The 27,947-nt window shown below is 36.7% G+C and overlaps 1 protein-coding gene across 2 annotated transcripts; it reads left to right on the top strand.

Moving 5' to 3' along the window:
* Positions 1–36: 36 nt before the first annotated feature.
* On the top strand, positions 37–25,723 carry CYP4V2 (cytochrome P450 family 4 subfamily V member 2). 2 transcript variants are annotated; one of them, XM_087936274.1, is made up of 11 exons: positions 37–1,254; positions 7,112–7,224; positions 10,037–10,122; positions 11,397–11,587; positions 12,174–12,243; positions 12,721–12,847; positions 14,559–14,750; positions 16,231–16,333; positions 21,523–21,657; positions 21,992–22,171; positions 24,115–25,723. In XM_087936274.1, exons 1-11 carry the CDS (start codon positions 1,059–1,061, stop codon positions 24,285–24,287), a joined length of 1,566 nt encoding a protein of 521 aa, XP_087792400.1. In that variant the 5' UTR covers positions 37–1,058; the 3' UTR covers positions 24,288–25,723. The 2 variants fall into 2 exon arrangements, with proteins under 2 accessions (XP_087792400.1, XP_087792401.1); XM_087936275.1 differs by lacking the exons at positions 11,397–11,587; positions 12,174–12,243.
* The last annotated feature ends 2,224 nt before the right edge of the window (positions 25,724–27,947 follow it).

Below are 27,947 nucleotides of genomic sequence, written 5' to 3'. Positions count from 1 at the left end.
GTTGGAGACCCCTGCCCTAGGGTATTTTGTGGGACTTAAGAAGTACATATTGAATAACAGAATAGCAGAATTGGAAGGGACCTTGGGGGTCTTCTGGTGCAATCCCCTGCTCAAGCCTGAGACCCTCTACCAAATCTCCTCAAGAATGGCCTCTTCATGCTTTTGCTTGAGATGGGGGTTGCTTTCTGTCTTTGTTAAGATTGTTTCCATTTCTTCTTTAGGGGAAATATTCTATCCCGCCTCTTTTAATATTTCCCCAAATATTTCATCGGGGGAAGGGAGGAGGGACTGCTGACTTCCTCCAGGAGCAAGGAAGCAAGGAATTTGTGGGCAAGGGGTGAGAAGGCCCATGGCAGAAACTACAAAAGTGCCCCCGGGGAATGTATGGATTCTACAATAGAGAGTTCATTGGTTTAATAGGCAGTCATTTAATGTACTGCAACATTTGTGTGTGTGCAACGTGGGTATGTCTATACACATACCCGTACCTGTTGCTAACTAACAGGCAGAATAGTGCTAATGCAACACGGGGTAGACGGAGCTGGGCTACTCCTAAAACAAAACAAACCGCCGACCACCACGATTTCCTCCGTAGAGCTTCAAACACCCCAGTTGAAAGGCAGCAGGAAAACCCGAGCAGATTTGCAACGACAATAGAGAGCAGGAGGAGGGGTCCTTCCCAGTTTCTGTTCTCTAGAGATGGAACGGGCCACACCGGAAAGGAAAGAGCCACATGGATTAGTAACTGTTTACATGCTGCAGCACGAGTGAAGACTTGGTTACGCCTTGGAGTTGGAAAGGGCGGGAGTCGTGGCTCTGTCGCGCTTGCCTTTCCCTTTCTCGCAGCAGTCTTCGGGTTACATAAATCGCAGAGTCCCCACCTGAAGTTCCGCAGTTCCACGGCCGATCTAGAGATCTGGCTGGGCTTTTCCTCGCTTTCTTCCAGAATTTCCTTCCTCTGCTCCTCGAAGCCTTCCGGGCTGTATCTCTGAACTCCCGTCTGCAAAACCACCTTGCTCGTTAGCGCGCAGTTCAGCTTTTAGGAAGTGGAATCCCGGATGGCTCTGGTCAGCAGCGCGTTTTTCTTCGGGTGGTCGGTTGGGACCGCCTCGGTCTTTGCTCTGTTGGCCGCCGCCCTCTCCTTCTTGGCGCTCCTCAACTATTGGAAATGGAAAGAGATGAACGCCATCCCGGAGATAAAACCCTGGTATCCCATCCTGGGTAACTCTCTGCTCTTCGATAGGGACGCCGAAGGTAAAAACTTCCCGCCCATTTTTGGGGCGAACCGCGGCGGTGGCGGCGACACTTCGGGCTATAGAATCCCCCGACCTCCTTAGTCAGCTGGCGAGCGCCGAGGCGGGGAGCGGAGGGAAGGCTGAAGCAGAAAGGGCGTTTGGGACCGAAACGAAAATGTGAAAGTTTGTTAGGATGGAAGACGGGGGAGAAAACGCAGTGTTACAACGGGAGGGGGGGCGGGAGGGAGTTAGATGTTGCCCACGAATCATCTGAACGAAGTAGCCCTTTCATAATGAATTATTTTGCACGTTATACACCTAGTATAAGTCAGGTTTAAAATTACCATCCATTCTGTATCTGCATCTCAGCTTCAGTATCACTATCCTAGTAGCTTGTTCTGTTCTGAAAATGAGGGTAACTGTTCTATGCACTTTCAACCATTCTTTGCATTCAGAATCAGGCTAATTTACACAGGGTGATAGAACAGCTCAGCTAGATGGGTATATCTTGAAACTGAAAAGCTGGTGACCCAAACGAAGTGACAAATTCAGGGCAGGAAGGAAAATAAAACATTTCTTTTTAATGTGCTTGAGATGCCCTAGAATCTAGTTAGTTAACATTATTATAAACTAGCATCATAAAATAGATAAGCTTACTCCTGTTATGAATACACATAGAAGTGTATACATCAACGATATATAGAAGGTATTTTAAAGCTTATGGATAAATGCGAAACAAATGACATTTCCCATTTCCAAAATATCACATACCCCTATCAATCGGAACTGGTGTAGCAAAAGTACACAAAATAATAATATTCCAGTATTAATTTGTATTTCAGTTTCACAGACTGTCACATCAAATCTAGTTTCTGGTGGTGGAGTCAGAGAAGAGAAAACTGATTTTCTAGCTCTGTTTATAAAAAAGAGGAGTAATGATTCTGACTCCCATACCTTGGCATAGCTGTTGGCCAGTAAAGTGTGATAACATCTCCACTTTCTTGGAGCCACAAAGATCCCTTCATTTAACGCTTCATCATAGCATAGATTCAACACAGATATTGAGACACATTAATGAAAAAGCTGCATGGAACTTTAGAATTAATATGAAAGATAAGTATTTAGCTGATCAAATGATATTCCCAGTTCTTCCAGGGAAAAAAAGATAATTGGAAAGAAGTCCCAAGATTGTTTTGCAGCAGAAGGCTTTGATGTACACAAGAGAAAAGAAAAGTGAGAGATAGATCTTCAGCTTTGTTTCAACCTGTCTTAGCTATACTGTGAAAGCATCGCATACTATGAAAAGGAATGAACCTGTGGGTTCAACCATAATATAATTGTTGAGCGTTAAGCCCTAGTCTTTCTACCTTAATCAGATTGGGTTCTAAACATTAAACTGCTCCTGCGACACAATTTACAACTCAGAAGGATATGAGAAATTGAACTGAATTCTATCCAGCTGAGCAAAGTTCTATATAAAGACGAAATCTAGGTCTCATAAAAGAATAGGGAAAGGCTCTGGCCACAGAGTTCTGTAGTAGCTGGGATGAATTCTTCCCTTCCTGACTAGAAATGTCTGCAGGTAATTAACTGGAGAATCAGTTGGCCTTGTGGTTAAGAACCAGGCTAGACACTAAACTACTAAAAGTAGTTCCTGCCTTAGGTTTTAGGTATGAAAACTGGCTAGGTGACTTTGGGTTGGTCATTCTCTCTCTAAGCTAACACACCTCACAGGGTTGTTGTGTGAAAAATAGGGGGAAGGAGTAACAATAACAGAATTGGAAGGAATTCTAGAAGTCTGTATACCATTTCAGACAAATGATTGTCCAATCTCTCAAAAACTCCACTGTTGGAGCACCACAACTTCTGGAGGCAAGTATGTTCACTGTCTTGAGTTGTTTATAATAATAAAGGTGAATTTTTTTAAAAAATAGTTCTTTCTGCCTTTTCAGCAGACTAGGTGAGTACCTCAGGAACCTAAGGCATTCAAGATAACTGCAAGATATTTATATATACTGTATACTTGATTTGTCTGGCTTACTTTTGTCACCTTTACCTAGTATTTTGAAGATATCACAATATTGGTCTCACTATAATTGATAATGTAGAAGGCAAGGCAAATCTTTGAAGTATGTGTGAGATGTAACTGAATTATTCAATACTCACAACACAGGAACAAGCCTGGTTCACAATTCAAAGGTTTATTAAAGAAAATAAGCATTTGCAAACGGGCCTTCAAGTCCTTTCTCAAGGGGATTGGGTACAAGAAGAGCAAGCTTCCATATTCAAACAATACATTTTATACCCCTTCACAGAACACGCCACGCCTAAGATGCCCTCCCCACACACTCCTTATTCTCTTATATTCTAAAATGAGATAAACTTGAGATAAGCTTGAGATTTAGCAAGACATTGTTTTCTGTGTTTCAGTGTCTTTCTTTTACTGCTGGGCTTTGGGCTTTACTTTGGGAGGATATTCCCTTGTTTCCTAGCCGGGGCAGATTTTCCCATTCTCCAAGAAGATTATAACAATGTATCATGTACTTATGACTGAACACATTTTAGGTTATAGGATGGGGATTTTATGCAGAAAAAGAAAAAGCTAACAGAAAAGCGTCAGATAGAGCCAAAGAGAATCTTCTAGTCCAACTATATAAATTCCATTATAAAAGAGTAACTTATAATTTTTATCTCATATGCAAGAACCATTATCGAGGCAGAGTGGAGTGAAACATTTTAGTTCTGAGAAGCAATATAATAATCAGAAGTGAGTCAGGCAAATGCCTCTCTGATTCAATGGGATATAAGAAGGAGGGAAATACAATCAAACCTGCAAGGTTCTGTTATTATAACGTACTTCAACATCTCAATAAAATGTAATGCTAATATTCTTGAAAAGTTGATTTTATGGTCTGATCCATCTTGTGGGACTGACTGATTAAAAAAAAAGCTATAACAGGACAGGGCACTTTTACATAAATATAGTAGTTTTTAACAGTGGTTACTGAGTCTTCAGGGTAGAATAGATTGAGAATGTGCAGATGTACTAACTTAGGAAGGTAGAAGTCAGAAGTATCCAGAATTATATTTTATATTCAAATGGGATAGGCCAGATGTAGCTTTATTTGTCATTTTATGGGTTTGTATTGAGACATAATAGCTCTAAAGCAGGGGTGTCAAAACTCTGCATCATATTGTCACGTGACGTATCACGACTTTCCCTTTGCTAAAATGGAGGTGGGCGTGGCCAGCACGTGAGACATCTGGCCCACAGGCTGCAAGTTTGACATCCCTGCGCTAAAGGATAACTTCTCAAAGTGAAAGTGACCCTGCCTTATTAAGATTTTGTTTAAGCACTCTAAATAAACAGATTTGTTCAATTTATGTCGCAAGATAACTAGAAAAGAAATAAAAGGTTGCTTTAAAGTCAATAGAAGCTTCAAGTAAAGCTGACTTTGGCTGGCCTGCATATTTTCCAAGTAAGTGTCGATCTAAAGTGGGTTGATTGCTGTTTCCTCTTTAAACATTATCGTTGCCTAGTAGGCCTGCAGTTTGACTTGTAAACACTTCGTCTCTAGGTTATTTAGTGCTACTTGCAGACCAGTGGGGGAATGGCTATTAAGAACTTTAACTAACATTTTTGAAGCCAGTTTACTTAATTCACAGAATAAACATTCGTATTTCTCATAATTTAATAGTGTCTCATTACATGAAATCCTTATATGCCCAATTTTAGATTACTTGCTTGTCAGTATCTATCCTGAATCTGAACTTTGCTTATGTACTAAGCTCGTAAATCAGAGCAAGGTCCAGTTTGCCAGAAGAAAAAGAAAAGCAGCTCTTAGATGATTTCTCCAGATTACCTACCCTCCCTCCGGCCCTCTCTTAAAAATATTGATTATCGACCAAGATAAATGATTTTAGATTGGCTAGATTTACTTATTTCTTAAACTCCTATCATTGCCGAGTCTCAAGGCATTTTACATTGAAAATTCAATTTAAGAGATTAATGATAAGATTTAAAGCACTGGAATGGAAGTTCACAAAGAAGCATTTTTAGCTACCCTTTTGCTTACTTGGTAGGATCACAAAACAACCTTGTGTCTGTTTCATACTTTTGTACCATTAGGTGTGTTTTGCAATAAAACTTCATGAAAATTTATTTTCGTTTGAAATCCAATCCATGTTTAATTCTGATTGGTAATATTAATAACAGAGTACATTTCAGAACACAGTTATTTTGAGTTTACTTTCAACAAGTTCTCCAAACTAAACAAACAGTTTAACTGGGAATCATAGGGAATGTTTGTGGTATCTTTGAACGGGATCTGCAAAGCAAAGTAAAAATAGCAAGGTTAGCAGTTCTCTCAGTTTGAGACAAATCCTGTATATTCTATTCAAAGTACTTACTTCAGCACTACAGCATTGTCAATACTTATACTTAAATAATTACTTAATTCTTAAAATACTTAAATTTTATTTATTTATTTATTTGGTTTGTCAATTGCTTACAAGATAATAGGTATAAATAAAAACATAGTTATGAATACATGGATACATATAAGAAAAAAAAAGAAACAATAGGACAGGGACAGTAGACACATTGGTGCGCTTATGCACGCCCCCTACAGACCTCTTAGGAAAGGGGTGAAGTCCATAGTAGAAGTCTAAAGTTAAAGTTTTTGGGGTTTGGAGAAGAAACCACAGAGCCAGGTAGAGTATTCCAGACATTGACCACTCTGTTGCTGAAGTCGTATTTCCTGCAATCAAGTTCAGTGCGATTAACCTAGAGTTTATATCTATTGTTTGCTCTTGTATTGTTATGGTTGAAGCTGAAGTATTCATTGACAGGTAGGACATTGCAATGTATGATTTTATATACTATATGGATAGTATATAAATATATAAATATAAATATATACATATATACTATTGGACCAAAGACGGTGTAGTTCTAGGTTGTCTAGGTCTAGAATTTCGAGACTGGTGGCATAAGGTATTCTGCAATGAGTAGAGGAGTGTAGAACTCTTCTTGTGAAATATTTCTGGAGTTTCTCAACTGTGTTAATATCAGATACATAATGTGGGTTCCAGACTGATGTGCTGTATTCGAGTATTGGTCAAGCAAATGTTTTGTATGTTCTAGTTAGTAGTGTGATATTACCAGATAAAAAGCTATGTAAGATTAGGTTAACAACTCTTAATGCCTTTTTGGCTATGTAGTTACAGTGGGCTCTAGCATTTAGATCATTAGAGATGAGTACTCTGAGCTCCTTGACAGAGTTTGGATCATCTACAAGGTCTTGACTATTCAGCCTGTATTTTATTTTCTGATATTTTTTTGCCAATATGTAAGACAGAGCATTTGTTTGTTGAGATTTGAAGTTGTCATTTGTTTGACCATTCTAATACATAGTCAAGGTCTTTTTGAAGGGTAGCAGTATTGTCTGTGGTGTTGAATAGCTTTACATCGTCAGTGAAAAGGACGCAGTTGCTCTTAATATGATCACAGTAGTCATTTATGTAGGGTATGAAGAGAGTTGGTCCTAGAACACTGTCTTGGGGGACACCACTGTTGACAGGTACAGAATTTGATAGGACGCTTTGTTTTTTTAAAAATGATTATTTGATAAATATAATAATTGAGACTCAGCATATCACATATATCACGGCTAAATTAACCACACTTAAGAATGCCCTTAATCTTGTTTTTCTTTAAAAAAAAGTTTCTTAAAAATTGTATCATGCACAAGACTTAGCAAATCTTGTTGTCTTGTCTTGTGAGGATCAAAAAACCTCATCAGATGTAAATATTTTATTTAAAATAACAGTGATCAATAAACTTGCCATTTGTAAATTGAATGTATATTTTCCAGGTTTCTGGAAACAGGTAATTAAATTTTCAGAAGAATATCGCTGTATACCACTGCTAAAAGTTTGGGTAGGACCATTCCCTCACATTATCTTATATCACCAAGACACTGTAGAGGTGAGTCCCTCTTTATTCTCAATGCATATGCAAGAGTATTCTAGGTCTCTTACAGGTGAGGATGATGGCCAGTATTTTGATTCTCTTGACAATCACCTAATAGAAATATCTTGCCAAGTCTCTGTTTAGAAAGTTATTGGTGAAATCCTGTTTGCCCTTTTCTAGAAACAATTGTATTTAATAGGCAAATGGGTAAGTATAGAAGGGGTTACATCTTTAATAGTGTGAAGAACCCTAAAGTAGCATGAAACTTGGGATATTCATTAAAAGAATAACTTAGCAATTCTGAAATACATATGCATGTGAGTGCACACACATATTATATATTGGATGATCTCAGGTTAAATGGCCAATGTCATTTTCCACTGACAGAAAATAAACCACATGGGTTTTTAAAAATGTTATTATATAATAGCAAAACTAAATATCCTGTTTTAAACTATAAATCATAAATGACATCAATTAATAATGCAATTCTTCATAAAGCTTAGAGTGATTGTAAATGTAACAGAAGTGAGATGCTCTGATTCTTTACTTTTTGTTGTTGTTGTTGTTCCTTTAAGTCTGTTGTTCCCTGGTGTTGAACCGTAGTCCCCACAGCTTTCTTGGCAAGATTTTTTCAGAAATGGTTTGCCATTTCCTTCTTCCCAAGCTGAAAGAAAGTGACTGGCCCAAATCATGGAGATGGCTTTGGGTCTAAAGCTGGACTAGAAATCATGTTTATCTGGTTTTTAGTTTGGTGCTATTAATCATTGGCTCTGTCATATTTAGTATATACACTAAAGATAAAGTTGGCAGGAATGCATATATGTGATTGCCAGTAAAGTGTGGTGGGGAGAATGGTCATGATAGCGGGTCTATCTAATACATCCTCATGAGTGAATGCTTAAGAGTACTTAGTCTCTTAGGCATATCTTTTGCATTCCTAATTTCTATTATTAAAAGTAACCTGGCTGTACGTATAAAAATGCAATGTAGGGTGTGGTCTTAAAGATAGAAATCATGTGAAGGCATAAGTAATAATCTTTGAGACAGTGCATGATCACACTGTCTTCTGTGCTGCCTTGGAAAAGCTCACATCTCAGGTTTTCACCAGTAAAGCCTCTTTACAAGATGGGATGAAAGCGGGCCCTCTAGTGCTATCCAGAAACAATGCATAACTGTATGGGAGAATTTAAAGAACATATTCATACTAGGAATTGAAACGTGAATTCACAATTTTTGTGAATTTTTTTTTTTACTCTTACTGTATTTTCAAACCTAGTCCATATGTGTAGCAGATGATTCAGACTATCACATGATTCTAATAAATTGGCTTAATGGTAAAAACAATGTTACGATTTATAGCCTGCCTTTTTTTCCAGTTTTATTATCAAAGTGTTTGTGTGTAAATAGAATGCATTACAAAAGTAAACATTCATCAGTATAAATTAAAACAACTGCAGGTTACTATAAACTACTACTAAATTACTACAATAAATTAAGACTCAAGGAAACAGATGCATCTTAATTGTGCTCCCAAAATGGCTGCAAGAAACAATTTTCCAGGCAGCAAATGTCACAGCTGGGTTGTATTGCCAGATACAACTCTTAGGTTTCAGATAAACTAGCTGCCAATGTCAATGGTTTATTCAGAAGGGTCTCACTCTAATAAAAGGGCTTTTTTATAACATGTGACATAATACCTCCAATAGGCCTTAAGCTATCAGGAATTCAAAGGCTAACACCAACCATTTAAGATCAAGAATCATACCCACTACTTCATCAACATAGATTTGAACCCCTCCAAACAAATGTAACTGCATGGATGAATAAATTGGATAACCACAGCCAGCATGTATGCAAAGCATTGTTATTGCTATGACCTGGACAGACTCATCTTCCTTGGAGGAGAGACCAGGTTGAGAAACCTAGTATCTCTGATACTGTGGAGCCAAATACCAGCTCTGAAAAGTTGGATATAGATTGGATATAGCTCCTGACTCCAGCACTGAAATTTTGGCTGTAGAATGGCAGATAGGATTGTCCAATTTTCTCTTATTCTGTACCACGCAGAATCTCAGCCAATCTTTATTTTGAATGAGTTCAGATCTCCTGGATTCAAAAGATCCTTTGATGCAAGGATATTTAAAGAATTTGCAAATATTCTGGCTCTACCTCTAGTTATTGTTTTAAGAAGAACTGGAAAATAGATAAAATATCAGATGGTTGAAAGAGAGTATAGTTCCTCTTTAAGGAAAATTAATAATACAGATCAGTCAACATAAATCAATCAGTCATCTTGAAAACAATCCAGTGATCAGCTGAACTTAATATATGAATTCCTGTGAGACTAATGTCATTTAATTTTTGGTTTAGCTGTTTAGTAGGTTATGAAAATATTTTCATGAGCAAAGCAATTGTCAAAATACTTTTTGATGGTGTGATGAGACAGTGGTTTATAACTTAATGGATACATACTACATGAAAAAAAATTCTGATCAGATTGCAGACTGATATTCTTACTTATACTGTTCAACATTTTTGTTAATAGTTTTGTTGAGCAGGTATAAGAAATACATCTCACATTTTCATATAGCACAACATTGAGTGGCTCTGACCAATGCTAATGCTCTGGTGTGAGATTAGCCTTACAACAATCAACATGGAATTAATTTGATTTGCCTAATGAATGCAGATTATAAATTGTCGGATTTTGGGCTATTGATGCAGAATTCTGATTTTCTCTCCCATTTCACATAAATATAAAGTGATAAAGCAGAAAATATCAATTCCTGTTTATTTTAAAGTTACAATATAGTGTATTTTCCAGGTAGTGTTGCGTAATTCAACATTTATTGAGAAGTCCTATCTCTATCGATTTCTTCAACCTTGGCTGGGAACAGGACTTCTAACAAGGTGAGGCAAAATTTAATTTGATTATTTTGCTGTTAATTAAAGCATGGTCTTGAATCATGTGATGAACCACTGTCTTGTGGAAATCTTAAGACCTGATTAAGCTATTACCTCTATCCTTCTTTAAGTCTTCCTGAATATGTAAACACACTGGCAAAAGGAGAAGAGGCTAGATCTGAGATTGCCATATCTGAAATTATACCTCACATCTCCATATAAATGTGTCAAAATGTCACCCATCCCCAAACCATTGCTAGTGGAACAGTTATATGTTGGCATGTGATGATATATATGTGTGTGTGTGGGGTCTTAATGTATAGGGCCAAACATAAGTCCTTCTTATGTTTATTCAACACCTGGGTTTTATGAAGAAAAACAATATTTTGATCAGGTTTTGTTTATGGAAGTCATGAGTTTTATGAGTCAATCCTAAATGTGATTTTAATATACTGAATTTATGGTTTTAGTTCTGTTCTTCTGAGAGAAATACCTCAAATTGTTAATTTAAGACTAAATAGAAAAGAGAGAGAGAGATAAAGTGGCGGGGTTCATGTATTGCTATAAGCCATGGTTTGCTACAGTTAAATCATTGTTATCAAAATAGAGTTGAAGATATTAAATGTTGAAGGGGAGATGAGAGTATAATCAAAATTCACTATATAGGTGGACTTTAACCAGAACCTAAGTGGATTTCTCTTTTAGTTACTAATAGCTATCACTTGTTGAAATTACATAGAGCAGCACTGCAGTTAATCTACAGTGGAAGTGAGTTTTTTCTAAATTCCTTGTTGAAGTTTTAAGAATACAAGTATGAGTCCAGAGTTCTGAAAGCTACTATATTTTTATTTTATTTATTTGATTTGTCAATTGCTTACAAGATAATAGATAAAAGTATAAACATGAATAAGAATACAGGAAATAGATACGAATAAATGGGGATAATAGGACAGGAAAGTTAGGCATGATTGTGCACTTATGCACACCCCTTATTATATTGTAAGGCTCCTGAAAGCAGCCTTCTTTGATCTGGAAGCCCCCCCTCCTCCCCCCGCAGGTGTAAACTTCCCTAAAAGTCCATAGCCTACACTGCTGTTGCTAGGAAATCTGGGGCCTAAAATTCACATCTGATGAAGCTCAAATAAAAAGTTATCTTATGTCTTTATCTGCAGTAACTCCCTCTCCCTCCTCCTCCTCCCTCTTTCTCTCATCTGTCATAGTAGTGTAGAAGAAAGATTTGGTTGGCACAGCCCTATTATTTTTAATTCGTTCTTTTGCAGCACTGGGAAAAAATGGCATTCCAGAAGAAAAATGTTAACTCCAACTTTCCATTTCACGATCTTAGTAGATTTCCTTGAGGTGATGATTGAACAAGCCAATATCCTTGTTCAAAATCTTGAACAACATCTGGACAAAGATCCATTCAACTTCAGTTTATACATTGTATTATGCACCCTTGATATAATCTGTGGTAAGATTTGATTATTGTCTAGTAACACTATATAAAAAGCTGAAATAAAGTCTAAAAATCTGTCTGTTTATGTTACAGAAAGGAATTTATTGTGATATTTGACAACAAGATAGCAACTTTTTCTATTGAGCCAAAGAGAAATACAATCTACTGATAGTATTTCTTTTATAGGACCTTAATCTCAGAAACTAGGAGGAAAGCTGGAGCAAGAATTCCTTCTGAATGGAGCTCTGCAGAATTCATGCCTCAAAAAAACCAGCAAAACAAACTCAAAATATTCTGTTTCACACTGCATTCAGTTAAAATAGGACAAGTCTTTGGAAATAAATTAACTCAACCCTCTAAGCTGGTGAATGTCATGAATTTCATTAACAGCTAGGGTCATACATTACTCCAAATCCAGGTTACTTAACCATGCCTTACTGAGTGAATCACAATTGCTTTAGTACATAAACATGCTAAATCAAAATTCTAAGGATTATAACTCTTGAACACACAAGAGATAACTAGTCAAAACTAGGCAATCAGTATTATGGATTTGTGACTAATGTGAACCAGGCCACAACCTTCCTTTTTATTTCTCTAGAAACAGCTATGGGCAAAAATATTGGTGCACAAAAGAACAAAAATTCAGATTATGTCAAAGCTGTCCAAAGGTGAGTGTAAAGATGGCGATATATTCATATATTCCAATAGATAAATATGTTCCAACAGTCAGTTAGAAATTAATGAAGTCCAGTTAGTGAGTCCCAGAACTGACAAATTAGTTTTACATATATACCGTAGACTGCACAATTCCTATTCCAACATTATACAAAAATGAGACAAAACTGCTAGCAAGCTATGTGTCAAATCACATTGCACATTTGGTGATTACAAAAAAATGTTATGGCAGAAGACCAAGCCAGCTAAGGGATGTCAATTAGTTCATTATCTAGTCTTTTAACATTTAACTAAAAAGTACACTATACATTCACATAACAAATTACTACACGCTAAGTTCCTGGTGTTCCCTGACTTTGTTTTTCTTCTGAAGATATCTCTTACCAGAAATGGGTAATATCATTAATGCATATGAATAGCCAACAAACTACTCTACAAAAGTAATATAACTTTGTTGTTTGTTACTCTAGTATGAGTGATTTAATTCATCTGAGACAGAAATCACCATGGCTTTGGCCCAACATTTTGTACAATATATCTGGAAAAGGAAGGCAACATCACATGAACCTGAAGATACTTCATAGCTTTACAGATAAAGTGAGTTCCAGAATGCCTCTTCCTGTCATAGCTTGCTAACTTATTTGTATCCAGCTTTTGCAGTCATGCCTCTTTTATATTTGTATTTGACATTAATCTGAGTATTAGGCCTGTGGGGGGTGGTCTCATTTTATCTTCATGAGAGCTTTGCACCACGGCAGTCTATATGATTCTTCTCCCTGAGAGAGGCAGCAGCCTAATTTGTGTCACTTCTGGGATTTCTCTCCCTATTCCACCAACAGCAACTTAACAGTTCTCTGAGGTAACTGAGAGACATCCCAAAAGCTGTGCAAAGCACAGTAATGAAGCACATTTACTTTTAGAAAACCATGAGTGAGCGGGGAGTTTGGCTTGAGAGAACAGCTTTGAAGGAATGTATGAACCATTATCAGTGAAACACCCGTTAGTATTTAAAACATTTCATCTGATTCATTGTATTTTTCTGTTACTTCAGTAACGTAGCTTTTTAAAATGTTTCCTACCTTAGCCTTATAAAGAAATAATGACCAAATTGTCAAATGTCTATTCTTTGTGGTGGTGTCACCGTTTGAATCTAGAGCTTCTTGGACCAATAATTTATCCAATCTAAACCTACTATTACTGCTTTGTCACCACCAGAAAAGTCTCTATATGTGGGTATATCGGGGATTTGGGATATTTTCCTAGTACTCATAAAAGCCCTTTGCCTATCCTTCCATTTATGATCAAGTATTTTCGAGTCTTTTTTTGAGTACAGCTTTTTATCTGAATCCTGATAAGGTGTAAGATTACAGGGAATCTGAACTCTACATTTCCAAACAATCTTCAGAGATTTAGAGATATCTCTAAATTTGGCAGATAGATATATTAGATCAGAGGTTTCCAAACTTGGCAACTTTAAGACTTGTGGACTTCAACTCTCAAGTCTTAAAATTGCCAAGTTTGGAGACCCCTGAATTAGATAGATAGAATGCAACCTTGAGATTGGTGAGCACCTTAAAGGTCCTACCCAATCCATTTAAAATTTTTCAACTTACAGCACCAACTTCTATGAGTTTTTCAATATACTGATGAATGGAACAAGAGGTTCTGTTCATTGAGATACAGTTTCTCCTATGTCGTTCTGTTCAGATTGATTTTACAGAACAATTTTTTGATTTATAGCTTGAGCCTGATCCTACGTTAGGTAGCAAGGAAATGCCCATCTAGGTCTGCCTAATGCTGGTGGTTGATTTCCCTTTATTTACCATCAGAATGCATATTCTCCTCCTAAAGAATAGCAGATACTGTTCATTACAGATAGTCCTTGACTGACAAGAGTTCATTTAGTGACTGTTCAAAGTTACAGTGGCACTAAGAAAAGTCACTTATGACCATTTTTCAGACTTATGACTGTTGCAGCATCTCCATTGTTACATGATCAAAATTCAGATGCTTGGCAACTGATTCATGTTTACGATGGTTGTAATGCCTCAGAATTATGTGATCACATTTTGCGAACTTTTGCAAAGCAAAATCAATTACTAACTTAACAACTGCAGCGATCCATTTAACAACTGTTGCAAGAAAGGTAATAAAAATGGAGCAAAATTCACTTAACAACTGTCTCACTTAGCAACAGACATTTTGGGCTCAATTGTGGTAAGTTGAGGACTACCTGTACTTTTGCATGGTGTTGCACATAGCATATCTTGAATTATATTTAAATGGTGTTTTCTCCCCACTCCCTCAGGTTATTGAAGAAAAACTGTGCAAAATAAAGCAACAGGAGCGATATCAAAAGGGTGCTGCCAGCAACAATCACCTGGGAAAGAACAAAGAGAGGAAAGCTTTCCTTGATATGCTTCTGGATGCCAGAGATGAAGATGGGGAGAAGTTGAGTTACATTGGTATACGAGAGGAAGTGGATACATTTATGTTTGAGGTATAAAGGGATCAGAACACAACTGCAAAGAGATCACTGGAAATCAGATCATTTCTCTTTTGAATGCCACTGTTTTCTTCTGTAAGACTACAAAGCATAATAAAATATTTTTTCCTTAGGCTACCAGTTGTAATATGCTAACACTTAACCATGTTTATTTTACATTCTGCTATAATGGCAAACATCCTTAGAGCAGCTAATATTTTAGAGACCAGTTTTTTTTTAATCCACATAATATGTGACCAAGAATAAGATTATACACCCTCTGGAAGAATAAGGCTTGAACTAGGCTCTCTTAGGAAGGAAGTTCCCCAGAAGGGAGACTCATTATATAGCACTTATTTCCATCATAGCCACCTGGCATATCCATTTTCAAAGTCCTTAACCATAATGAGTATGCCAGGTGGTTATGATGTAAATAAGTGCTATATAATGACAACGATAAAAACTGAGAAGAGACCATTTTAAAGGTGGAAATTCGAGCCCTAGTTTTGTGTCTGTGCCTCCCCCACTCCTGTCCTTGCCCCATCAAGTTTCTATTTTGTAACTCCTGGACTTCTTCCAACAGCAATTGGTAATCATTGTCAGTATATCATGTCCCATGTCTTTTTATTTAGTTGAAAAAAATAAAGATTAATTTCTTCCATGTCAAGAAGAAGCAGCCAAACAAGCAAAACTCCAAAATGTCTGTTGAGAATAGACTCTGCATCACCTCTTTATTTTTTTACCTTGCTTTCAACCTCTCCAAAATTTTTAAATTTAACTGCAGCCTTCACTTAAAGTTCCTTCTTTTGATGTTTTGTTATTTTATGAAGCATGTAGGAGTTCCTATGTTTGAGAGAGAATGCAAACACGGGAACTCCCACATGCTTCCTTCTTTCTCCCTCCAGTAGAAACAGCAAAATTAAAATAAACTAAAAAATAAAACAAGATCTTGTTCTAGGCTGCACCATATTTAATAGATCTGTGCAATCCTTCGGCTATCTACAAGTCTTTCAAGAGATCAGCCTTAATGTTCAGTTGTCCATTAGTGAGCACATATATATTACACAGTCAAAATACTCCGTTCCTTTTAATCAAGCTCTCTATCCTTTTTTGCCCCCTTTAAATTTTGGCTTTTGAATCAAGGTTTCTTTCATGATTGCTTTTTGCATTGTAATTTCATGTTGTCCTTCCAGCATTGCTATTTAAAAGCAAAAGTATTGCTGTAAACCTGCCAAAGCTAAGTATTGTGATGACCATTGATTTCAGGGAGAAAATTGTGTGCCTGACTTTGGTTGAACTGCATCAACTGGCATACAGTTATGCAGGCTTCCTTGGCCTAATGATATTGAGAGGTATCAGAGTGACAACTTCCTTAGATCCCAACCAGCATGGCTGTTAAGGGTTTGCTGTTGGTAATTGTGTTGTAACTCATTGACAAGATACCAAGTTAAGAAATTTATAATAAAGTTTTATAGTTTGAATTTTCTCCTCCTAGGGTCATGATACCACTGCTGTTGCCTTGAACTGGGCTATTTACTTACTTGCAAGTCATCCAGAAATTCAAAGAAAAGTTAACAGTGAACTGGATGAAGTTTTTGGTAAATGTTTCTTTCCTCTTACGCATTTTAGTATAATTCTGGGGTTGAATAGAATTCACACAGATTCTATTCTGGTCAGGAATATTATACCCAGAGGAATAAGGAACTCTGAAAGCTGACATCTGAAAAGTAATCTTGATCATCCATAAATATTATGCCTTTTGACCATCAAGGGAGTTCCATTGTTTTTCTTTAAGAGGAGCATTTGTAGAAAGTTAGACAATTTCCTTATTAACAATAACCATAAAAATCAAAATACCAATTTACTAACTCATGAGGCCTTAGAAAATGCCAGAAGAATCATAGATTGTAGTATTATTATTATGATAGGTTTTTATGCTGATAGAAATGTTATTAAGATGTTCGTGTTCTGATCTTTGAAACTACAGTTCAGTCAAAACTGGTTTTGAAAATATTTTGAGATATTGAATCAAAATTTCTATTCCTGGCCATATCAAGGTAGCTTCAAAACACTGTACATACAGCATATGTTTGTTTTTTTGCATGAGCAGCATTATAAAGCACAGAAAAAGAAAGAAATAGTAAGACATTTTAAAAGATGAAAAAGAAATATAGTTATTTAACACCTTTACATACCTTTCTAGCTTTGCAGATTATCCTTGCTTCAACCACTTCTGTGTCATGTCTACATTGTCTTTTGTTCTTTAAACTCCTTTAAATAAGGAGGAAGAAGGACACACTTGTATGAAGTCATTTAATTTCTTTTGACAGACACTTATTCTTCAGAACACATTTCTCCACCTTTAGAAATGATTTCCCATTTTTTTCCAGTCTTTAGTTAATGTTCTATCAAAGTACACAAATTCATCTACTTACTCTATTTTTTCATTTTCTAGATTTAAGTTTCTATTATCTATTTTTTTCTGTCAAACACAACCACTTTGACTTTTGATACACTATTTTTCAGACACAAATTCCTTGTCAAAATACATAATCTATATAAAATTTGCTGCAAAACATTGGCCAGCAACACAGCATTATCTGCAACAAAAATGCACAAATATTCATGTCCCCAACTTCAAATACATCTTCAATGTTATCACATTCATTATTTATTTGACATAAATACACTAAAACAGCCAGTGAAACATTACATATCCTTGTATTTCTCTCTGCTTAATGCTGAATCATTCACTAAGCATTATATTTATTCCCATGCATGCTTTACCCTGATAGATTTGTCATATTCAGCAATCAGTCTTTAACTCTATAATCTATATATTGCTAAAACTCTTGTTGTCATGACTTTTAATTAAGTGAAATAATGCATCCTAGGGCAACAATTTTTGGACCAAGGTATCTTAAGTAGATTAACTTAAAGAATGTGTGCAAAGTCTGGGATCCATGACTCCTGACAAAATGAAATCTGGAGATGTTGTGGCAGCTTCAGTGCTACTGACTGCCACAGTCACATGAATTTTATTTTCAATTTAGTGGCAGTTTTTCAGCCAGTCTTGCATTTCCTTATTCTCTCCCCTAACCAACTGCAGCCAGTTACCTGCCTACTGGAAAGGGGAGGGGAGGGGAGAAGAAGAGAGGGGAGGGAGGAAGGTAAAGGCTGTAAGAAAGAAGGAGGGAGGGAAGAAAGGAAGAATGGATTCTGTGGGAAGTTGGAAGTTGCTTCTTCTTAAACTGCTTTTTTTACTCACCCTTGTTTCTCTGTTTAGGTAAGGAAGTATCTCTGAAATTATAACCCATCAGGGCATGAGTTGTCTAGTATAAATGTATGAACTTCAATAGATTTATACTCCAGCTTTGCATTCAAAGCAAAAGATCTTTTTTAAGAAGTTATTTATTCTCATTGATTCTAGGACTACAAATGACCTTAAAACTTATGTAGTGTCATAGAATCATAGAGTTGAAAAGGACTATCCCATATACTGCTACTTTATGAAGGATAATATAGTGGAACATCCATTTAAAATCTTTGTTGACATTTCCTAATCTATTAAGCTAGCTGTTCTATCAAAAGAAGCAGATAATGTTAGCCTGGCATTATTTGTTTGCAACAAACCCATGCTGGTTCCTGTTAGTTTTAGTTTGCCTGTCTAAAGGTCTCAGAAACATGATGTTGAATAATTTCTTTGAGGACATTGTCCAATGTAGATGTCAAATTCTGTAATTTCCCAGTTCTTCTGAATTCTCCTTTTGAAGAAATGAATGGCATTTGTTCTTCTCTAATCTTTTGGGCCTTCACAGTCCTCCAGGAATTCTCAAAGATCATTATTCCTTCATGTATTCCTTCACTAGTTTCCTGACAGGTATTCCATCTTACTTTGGAAATGTGAATTTAATTAAATGAGCTAAGTTTAACATCTTGTCTACCCAGAGGTGCTGTTCCTGTTTCACCAGGGACATAGCAATGACTGACCAGGGCTCTAAGAAAAGACAGTTGCAAACTAATTGTAATTCGGTATCAGAAGTACTGTTTTTAACTTTCACCCATCGCTACTTCAACACTTTCTCCTCTTAATGGACCTACACTCTCTTTTCCTTTCCCTTTATTTCTAGCATATCCAAAGAACCCTTTTTGCTGTTTTGGGTATCTTACAAACATCAGCTTGTTCTGAGGTTTAGGCTTTCTGTCAGAGTTCTTATGATTTCTAGAGACTAATCTGCATTTTTCTTTAGTTATGTTTTCTCCCATTTCCTGGTACAAATCTCTTCAATGTTTTAAACAACTGCATACTGGTCTCTTTATACTTCTCCCATTTAAATTCTTAATGGGAGTTGTTTGCAATTGTACTCATTCAATTTCCCATCCTTCCTGGACACGTTATCTTCTTTTATCTTAAGTCACTTCCTGAAACCTATTATTTCACTTTCAGTGTGAAATAATCCCCTAGGGTATAGCATGAGTCTGTCACCAGCCTATGAATTCCTATTTTAATAGATACCCACAACACTTCGAGATGACACCAATATATACCAAAATCATAGATTTTACCCCCTGTTCATTCATAATTAAAGAGATATCTTTTCTTTTTGACATATATTCACTAATTCAATTCCACAAGACAGAGCCCCCTTGGTTAGAACTATTACATATTTCCCCCTTCCTTTAGCTTCACAAGTACGCAAATCTTCATTTCTCTTTCTTTCATTTCATTCTCTTTATCTTTCACTTTTCTCACATTCCACGTTTCTCACATAGACTATGATCTTCATTAGATTGATCCCTAGACTTTGATACAGAATTACAGAATAACACAGTTGGAAGGGACCTTGAAAATATTCTAGTCCAGGGGTTGCCAACCTTTTGGATCTCAGGGACCACCAAACTCACACTTTTAAATTTCGAGGACCACTAATACATTTTTTTAAAAGCTAATATATTTAATATAATTTTTATGTTAAATATAAATTTCATACACGCACGCGCACACACACACACATACATATACACACACACATACATACGTGATACACACACACACACACACACACACACACACTTATTTAATTATAACAAAAATGTAAATGCTTAATGATAACAAAATAAAATGTTCTGGGCTGAAAGCCTCCCCTCACCTGGCACCTTCCAAAGAGACAGAAGGGTGGGCCGTGTGTGTGTGTCTGTGTGTGTTTGTGTGTCTGAGCTGAGGGGCCTCCGGGCAATTGCCGCTAGGAGAAGCAGAGGCAGAAAGGGGGCTTTGCTGTCCGTGGGGGGCAGCGCCTGGGCTTCTCAGCAGGCATCTGCCTGCAGAAGGACTGTCGTTCTTGGTGATTAATTGGGGAAGAGGAGGGGGAGAAAGTGGGAGCTCTTTTCAGATCCCAGGTGGAGGATTGAGAGGCTCAGATCTGCAGCCTCACCTGCAGATAGGCAAGGAAAGGTGTCCCTGGGGGCACTTTGCTCGCTTTAGCACTTTGCTGACAAACCCAACCATAGCCAGTGATTATTTGGGGGTGGGGGGAGAGAGAAAGCATGTCTCACATTACCAGGGGAGGAAAGGAAATGAAACAAAGCTCACTCCTTCACTGAGACCTACAAAGTGCCACTCTACCATGTTCCAGGAGTTCTTCGAAATAATCAAATACTCCCACTTGCAGTTCCCATGCCCTCCGGCTCAGGTCCCTGAGATGCACGCTCCCACGCTCTCCCCATTAGTTTTCTAGCTTTGAATTTCTAGCCCACACCCACGTGCAGGCAGGAAAGGAAAGGGAGACCGAGCCGATTCTTAACTAACTGAGTATGCTAAGGCAACTCAGGGCGCTACCGCTGTGGTGGCTTTGCCTGCATCTCCGAGGCTTCGATGTTGGGAGAGGCAGCAAGGGGTGGGAGCGTGGAGAGCTGTGCACAGCTCCGTCTCCCTTTCCTTTCCTGCCTGCACGTGGGTGTGGGAGGGGAGGAAAGAGAGGTGGGAGCAATTCAAACCTAGAGAACTAATGGGGAGAGCTAACAGAGGGCGCTGGGGAGGGGACTGCTGTTGCCGCCTCTGCCGGGTGTAGGAGCTGGTTGGCGCATGCATCTCAGGGACCTGACTCTGGGAACCCTCAGAGAGCTGGGAGGCACGAAAACTGCATGGCCCAGATTAATTGCTTTTGGGGGCCATTTCTACTGCAGCCCACCAAAATTTTTCCATGTCCCACCACTGGGCAACTGCTGTTCTAGTCCAACCCCTGCTCAAGCAAGATACCCTATACAATTCTTGAAAAATTGGCTGTCCAATCTCTTGAAAACCTCCAAAGTGTGATGAAGCATTTACAACTTCTGGAGGCAAGCCATTCCACTGATTCATTGTTCTCACTTAATAATATTTCTTCTTAATTCTAGGTTGAATCTCTCTTTGATGGCATTTGATTCGTTACTTCTTGTCCTGCCCTCAGGTGCTTTGGAGAATAGGTTGACGATTTCTCTCTGTGACAACCTCTCAAATATTGCTAGCTTGACTTCTCTTCATTAGGCTAGACATGCCCAGTTCCTAGTCCTTATTCTGGTTAAACAAGACTTTCATTTATCATTTTATAAATAGATAGAGCCTATATCTAAGCTAGATGACCAGTGCCGTACATAGTGTTCTCTGATAAGGACATTACCAGTCAGTTCTAACACATTTTGGCAATTAAAGCTGTTCTACCACAAGCATGCAAATGTTTTTGTATCCGAGTTAATAACTCTTCTGTAGTAATTACCTTATTGAGCTAGCATATTTTTGCTCTTTTATCAGGTGATTCTGACCATCACATCACAATGGAAGATTTAAAAAAACTGCGATATCTGGAGTGTGTCATTAAAGAAGCACTTCGTCTTTTCCCTTCTGTTCCAATTTTTGCCCGTATTCTGAAGGAGGAATGCTATATTAGTAGGTACTCCGAACAGGTTGTAAGGAGAAGTTTTGTGCTATTGGACTTTATCAACTTAAAGAGCTGTGGTAGCACAGTGGTTAGAATGCAGTATTGCAGACTAATTCTGCTGACTGCCGACTGCCAGCATTTCAGCAGTTCGATTCTCACCAGATCAAGGTTGACTCAGCCTTCCATCCTTATGAGGTTGGTAAAATGAGGATACAGATTGTTGGGAACAATATGCTGACTCTGTAAATGACTTAGAGAGGGCTATAAAGCACTATGAAATGGTATATAAGTCTAAATGCTATTGCTATCATGGGATGACAAATATTTGTTGTTCTTTGGCAGGAGGATATAAGATACCAAAAGGGACCAATATCATGATTCTGCCATATGCATTGCATAGAGACCCTGACAATTTTCCAGAGCCAGAGAAATTCAGACCAGAGCGTTTTTTTCCTGAGAATTCTGCTGGGCGACACCCATATTCTTATATCCCTTTTTCTGCTGGGCCCAGGAATTGCATTGGTATGTACACAGAACAAAGTTGTATATCCCTTGGTTCTCTGAAGAATGATATTTCTTGTAATGATGACATTTTCCCCCAAAGAAGTAATAATTAGAACATAGAATAATAGAGTTGGAAGGGAGCTTGGAGATTCTCTAGTCCAACCCCTCCTCAGCTAGGAGTCCCTATATAATTCTAGACAAATGCCTGTCCAATCTCCCCTTGAAAGTGTTGGAGCACCCACAACTTCAAAGGTATTAATTGTTCTTACTGATTAATTGTTCTTACTGTCAAGAGATTTCTCCTTACTTCTAGATTGGATCTGTCCTTAGTAATCTTCCATCCAGTAGCTCTTGTCCTGCCCTCAGGTGTTTTGGAGAATATATCCAGCCCCTCTTCTCGGTGTCTGTGCTCAAGTACTGGAAGATTGCTATCACATTACCACTAGTCTTTCTCTTTGTTAGACTACACATGCCTAGTTTCCTCAATCATTCATGTATGATTTAGCTTCCTTATCATCCTTATCATCTTATTCCTCTTCTCTGCACTTTTTCTAGGGGTCAAGATCCTTTTTGTATTGTGACCAGAATTGATGCAGTATTCCAAATGTGGTCTCACCAGACAGTATAAACATTTGGAGTAACTCCTAGAAGTGTCACAATTCATGCTTGCTTTCTTGGAAGAAAATATCAAGAAGGATGTTTCAAGACATCACACTTTAAAATAATTATGCAGAAAATAACAAAGGCATATAAATAATGACAACGATCTGGAAACCTAGTGGTATGGGGAATAATTAAAAGAGAGATAATATGTAGCTTCTAAAAGAGCAGTCTAAGACCAGAAATAAAAACACTACAAATATCTAAAAAGCTGATACGTTTGAGAATTGGCAGAACTTATTTTCTTTAGAAGTGGAAGGCGGGTCAAAGGGCAATGGAAGTATGGCCACATGATTGAAGTTGATAAGTAGTGGAGCATTTGCTTAGAACAATGTTGGATATCCCTGGACTGGAGGTTTTTAAATGAGTTGTGGTGGTCATGTCTAAGCCATTATTTCATGGAATCCAGCACTGAACAGAAAGATAATTTATATATTTCTTTTAATTCCTACAATAATTATATTACTTTTCTCTGTTTTTGCTTAGGAGTAAAATGTGCATAAGATATAGATAAAAAGACATTGTGTGTTTATTTAACTAGTAATTTCAGTCTAATATTTTGTATTTTGCACTAGAAAAAATTAGGCCTGTCATTATATTGCTGAGATAGAACCAGCATCCATTATTTCCTACAATATGAATAATTTCTTTATAAATTAAGATTCATGTATTCGTTGCTCCTTTCTTCTCTTTTGTACCTCTAAATGGAGCAGAGGCCTTTATCATCAAACAAACTTCATTGCCAATGATGTTAACATATGGGTAATCATTATAATTTAATCATGTTTAATGAGAACAACCAAGTGCATGGATTATTCTCATTAATGGTTTTACCGGTTTAGTGATTACAAAAAATTTCAATATGTTTGAAAGCAATGGGTGATATAACCCCAAAGATACAAAGACTCAGTAAAATGATGGAATATCAATCCTCTGAAAAGTCTCACAGTAAAGAAGTTTTGCAGCTGAAGAGAATGTTAGAAGGATATAAAATTTATTTTCAATGTGTTTACCATAGTACTGTCTACTTCCTATTACGCTGCTTTACCCAATGGAATGGCTTTGATTTGACATCTGTATAATAATGCTAGCTGCTTAATAAGGATAGAATATATCTCCTAATATCACTCAGTGATGTTTTGGCTGAGCCATTATTAGAGTTTCATGTATTGTGCAGCCTTAACCAATCAATCTGTTATCTTGACTGTTGTTGAATTACATTGGATAAATATTATCACTAGAGAATAAATATTTAGTATCACAGTTCAGTTAATGCCTTTACTTTTGAAACTCATATATAGGTCAACGCTTTGCCCTGGTAGAAGAAAAGATAATTTTAGCAACCATATTGCGACATTTTTGGATTGAAACGAAGCAGAAATATGAGGATGTTGGTATGGTTGCAGAACTGATTCTTCGTCCAAGCAAAGGCATCTGGATTCAACTAAAAAAGAGACCAACTCCTAGCTCTTAGTATAAGAAACTACAGGAGTAGTACATTCTATCATTTCATCAATAAAAACCATGGATTTTGATGGATGGACAATAAGGATGACTGGCAATGAAGAAAGTAACTTGCTTTTAGAAAACAATTACAATCAAAGAGTTTTGGGATTGTGGACCAATGCTCAAAAATTAACTATACCAAAACAAAATAGAATACACCAATATATAGCCATATATACATATGGCTATATAACAGCATAGTAATATAACAATTGTCAAGGATGTTATGTTAAACCTACTACTGCCATGTTAGATTGTTGGTTCTGCTCATGAAGTTTCTCATTAAAGGTTCATGATGAAAGTTAGGAGCCCTGAAGAAAGCAAAGAGTAGGAATAAATGGGAAATTTCATAGGGGTGAAATAAAAAATTGAGTTCCTCAAGGATTTCTGATGCAGTCAATGCTTTTTAACTTGTTAATAAATAACTTGACTTAGAGGTAAGAGCTAGTCATGTACAAACTGTATAATACTACCAATAAAAAAGAATACTATTGATAAAATACTATTAATCAAATAATATATATTTGAGTGCATGTGTGTATATACACACACATACACCACACACTAATATATATAGTAAATATATACATGTAGTAGATCTATCCATAGTAATAGTTTATGTATAATTACTCAAAATCAGTTCTGAAGAGTTACTGAAGTCTTTAAAATCACTAAATTCAGTGAAATGACAAAAAAAGCTTCAAGACCTGAATGACTCATGAAATTAATGCAATGTATATAGTCATTACATTAGTGCAAAAGTGCATTAATTCAGTATCCATTAAAGATTTTGAACCCATACAGAAAATCTGACTTTCAAAGCCTTAATTTCCAAATAAGGATGAATACAATAATGTGCTGCATCCTTGTGACCAGTGACTTCAGTCTTAAGTATAAAATAATTAACTTGGATAAAAAAAAACCTTTAATTTTGTGTGCTGATTGGGTCAGAACTGTCTGCAACAAGACAGGAAAAATATTTTGGGATCATAATAGATCAATGAACGTATTCTGCAACTATTTAAAAAAAAGAAAATTCCATTTATTACAAAAATTCCATTTTCTACTTTTAGTGAATTGGTTATATTAAGCACCATGCATAAATTTATGCACAACTTTGATGGAGCCTATGGAAAAGTTGCATATTGTATTACAGGATTAATGTATGACATCTGATTCATAAACAATTATGCAAAACAGTTTTTTTTCCCAAAAATATAATTGTGCAAAATTATTAAAAGTGCTGCAATAAAGTCATTTGTTTTTCAAAGATACTTTTGGATTCTTAAATTATTATGTGCCTCAATCCTGAATATGTCTATGTAACAGCCTTAATTGTCATTTTGTATAAAAAATAAACATTCTCCTGTTCAAATGGTTTTGAAATAAAATGGCTGAAAAGACCACCTTTCTGTACAAATCTGTTAGTGTTACTATAGTGATATGGTATAACATATATTTTTATTCAATTATCCAACACTGCTTGTTAAGTCCCACTTCCAAAAGAAGCTCAGTTGGTGAGATTATCCTGTTCATTGTACCTTCCTTTGGGTAGTTCCCAAAACTGATAAATCCTGTCTTATTCATCAACTGTAGCAATTGTTCCAATTCTTGCCTTTTCCTTCTAGAATTACTGTGAACTTGATTTGCTGCAAATACATGCCATGCTGTTTTCAGGCAGAAAGACAAACATTACAACCCTGCAATCAAACAAACCCCAGTCTGCTTGATAAAATTTTGTTCTTAGAGCAACAGTAGTAGAATAGCTTTATTTCATCTTGTCCCCTTTTCACAATTTCAGGCTAAACAAGTGTAAACTCTTAATTCTAAAGGATATTTATAAATTTTCTTTTAACATTCTTCAAAATTTCACAGGCAAATTCCTGCTAATATAATTGACTCATTCCATGAGTGATGCTTCTTGAAATCAGTATGCATTTTTATTTGATTTTTAATCAGTGCTGACTCAGGAAGTGATAGTCACTCATTTACCCACAGTGGACACATCATTTGCAATTTTCAGTCCTGACTACTCAGCACAGTTTTTCAGAACATACAGTGTTTCTGATCAGCCTTACTTCTCTTGTTTATCTAATCTTTAAAACCATCTCGGTTGATGGATATCAGCAGACCTAGGGACAATGAATTAACTAGTTTTAACTATTTTTCAGTTTTTTGTTATCTTGTATTCAGCTACATTGGTTGACACCATATTATTTCATTCTATATTTTCTGGGGAAATAACTTTATATATAAAAATGGTGCAATTTGCATGATAAGTGAGCCTTCAAGGGAATTCCCATTTTATAGCCTTAGTAGCACTGAAGAAAGTCTTCCCTTCAACTGCATTTGGCAGAATTATCCAGGGAAGGGCCTTGACAAAGATTAATGTACATACCAACTAGTGCAATTTGTCAAATATTATGCCTGTGTTGTCCATATAAAATACAATCTTCATATTGGAAGGGTATTTTGCAAATAAGAAATCATGGGCTAGTTGAACTGGGTAGAAGTCAGGTTTGAGTGGATGTAACCTAGCAGGCTTGCCTATCAAATTACCTTTTCTGGTGATCATAATGGATGATTAGCTTAATGAACTACAGGATGAATATTCAGTTTTACAAACTCCTGTATGTAAGTCCACCTGAGTATACAAGGCAGGAGTGGGATACGATAGGGTTAACTACTGGTTCGGGATTTATGAGGTTTTGTGATTTATGATGTGCTTCCCTGCATGCTGCGAGTAGCGCACCTGTAAATCGTCATCAGCACTCCATGCAGAGAAGCAGTCTTTGAAACAGCCCTCTTTTCCTGCTTTTTAAACTGCAGCCGTGCCTCGTTCGGCAGCTGAAGTTGAAAAATCAAGAAATAAAGATCAGGTAAGAGCCCAGGTGGGAGGGTGGGAAAAGCATCAGCAGACATAGAACCGGTTCTATGTCTGCTTCTCTTCAGAGCTACTGGTTCTACAGAAGTGGACAGAACCGATAGAAACCCACCCCTGATACAAGGACATTGAAATGCAACACCTAAGGTGAACCAAAGCAATTGTGGTGTACCAAAGACCAAGAGAAAATTAGGGTGTAACTGATGGATAAAAGAAACAAGAGTCAATACATGAACATCCATGATTGAAAACTGGCAAAGAACAACTACATACCCAAATTATTTACATTTATATCAATATTTTACAAGTTTGACAAAAAAGAGCTTTAGATGATAATTAAATGGGTGAAAAACATGGGCATGTTGTAAATGAGATGAAGTGTGTGTGTATGCTTGTAGTGTATAAGAGATTTTCGATATAGCCTTTTTTTATAATTGATGTTTTTCATCTACAACTTTTCTCATTATTTTTTCTATATCTGGAAATCTTTCTGAAATCAAGATATTACAAGAAAATTTTGGTATCTAAATTAGAGAAACTCTTCACTTACACGTAATTGATATAGCATGTTGATTTGTGATTAATATCTCTAATTAATGGGGTTCTAGGACAACTTGACATGGCCAACTCATCACAGTCAACTCACCTTGATCAACTTACCACAACCAACTTGCCAATGGGATAGCTTGCTGTGGTCAACTATTCATAGGAAAACTCACCACAGGACAATTCAACACTCTATTA

The sequence above is a fragment of the Pseudonaja textilis genome, chromosome 6 (assembly GCF_049901715.1).
Source record: "Pseudonaja textilis isolate UNSWEBS1 chromosome 6, rPseTex1.2, whole genome shotgun sequence".
NCBI lineage: Eukaryota > Metazoa > Chordata > Lepidosauria > Squamata > Elapidae > Pseudonaja > Pseudonaja textilis.
Note: the sequence above shows the minus strand (reverse complement) of the source record. Positions and strands in the feature narration are given on the sequence as shown.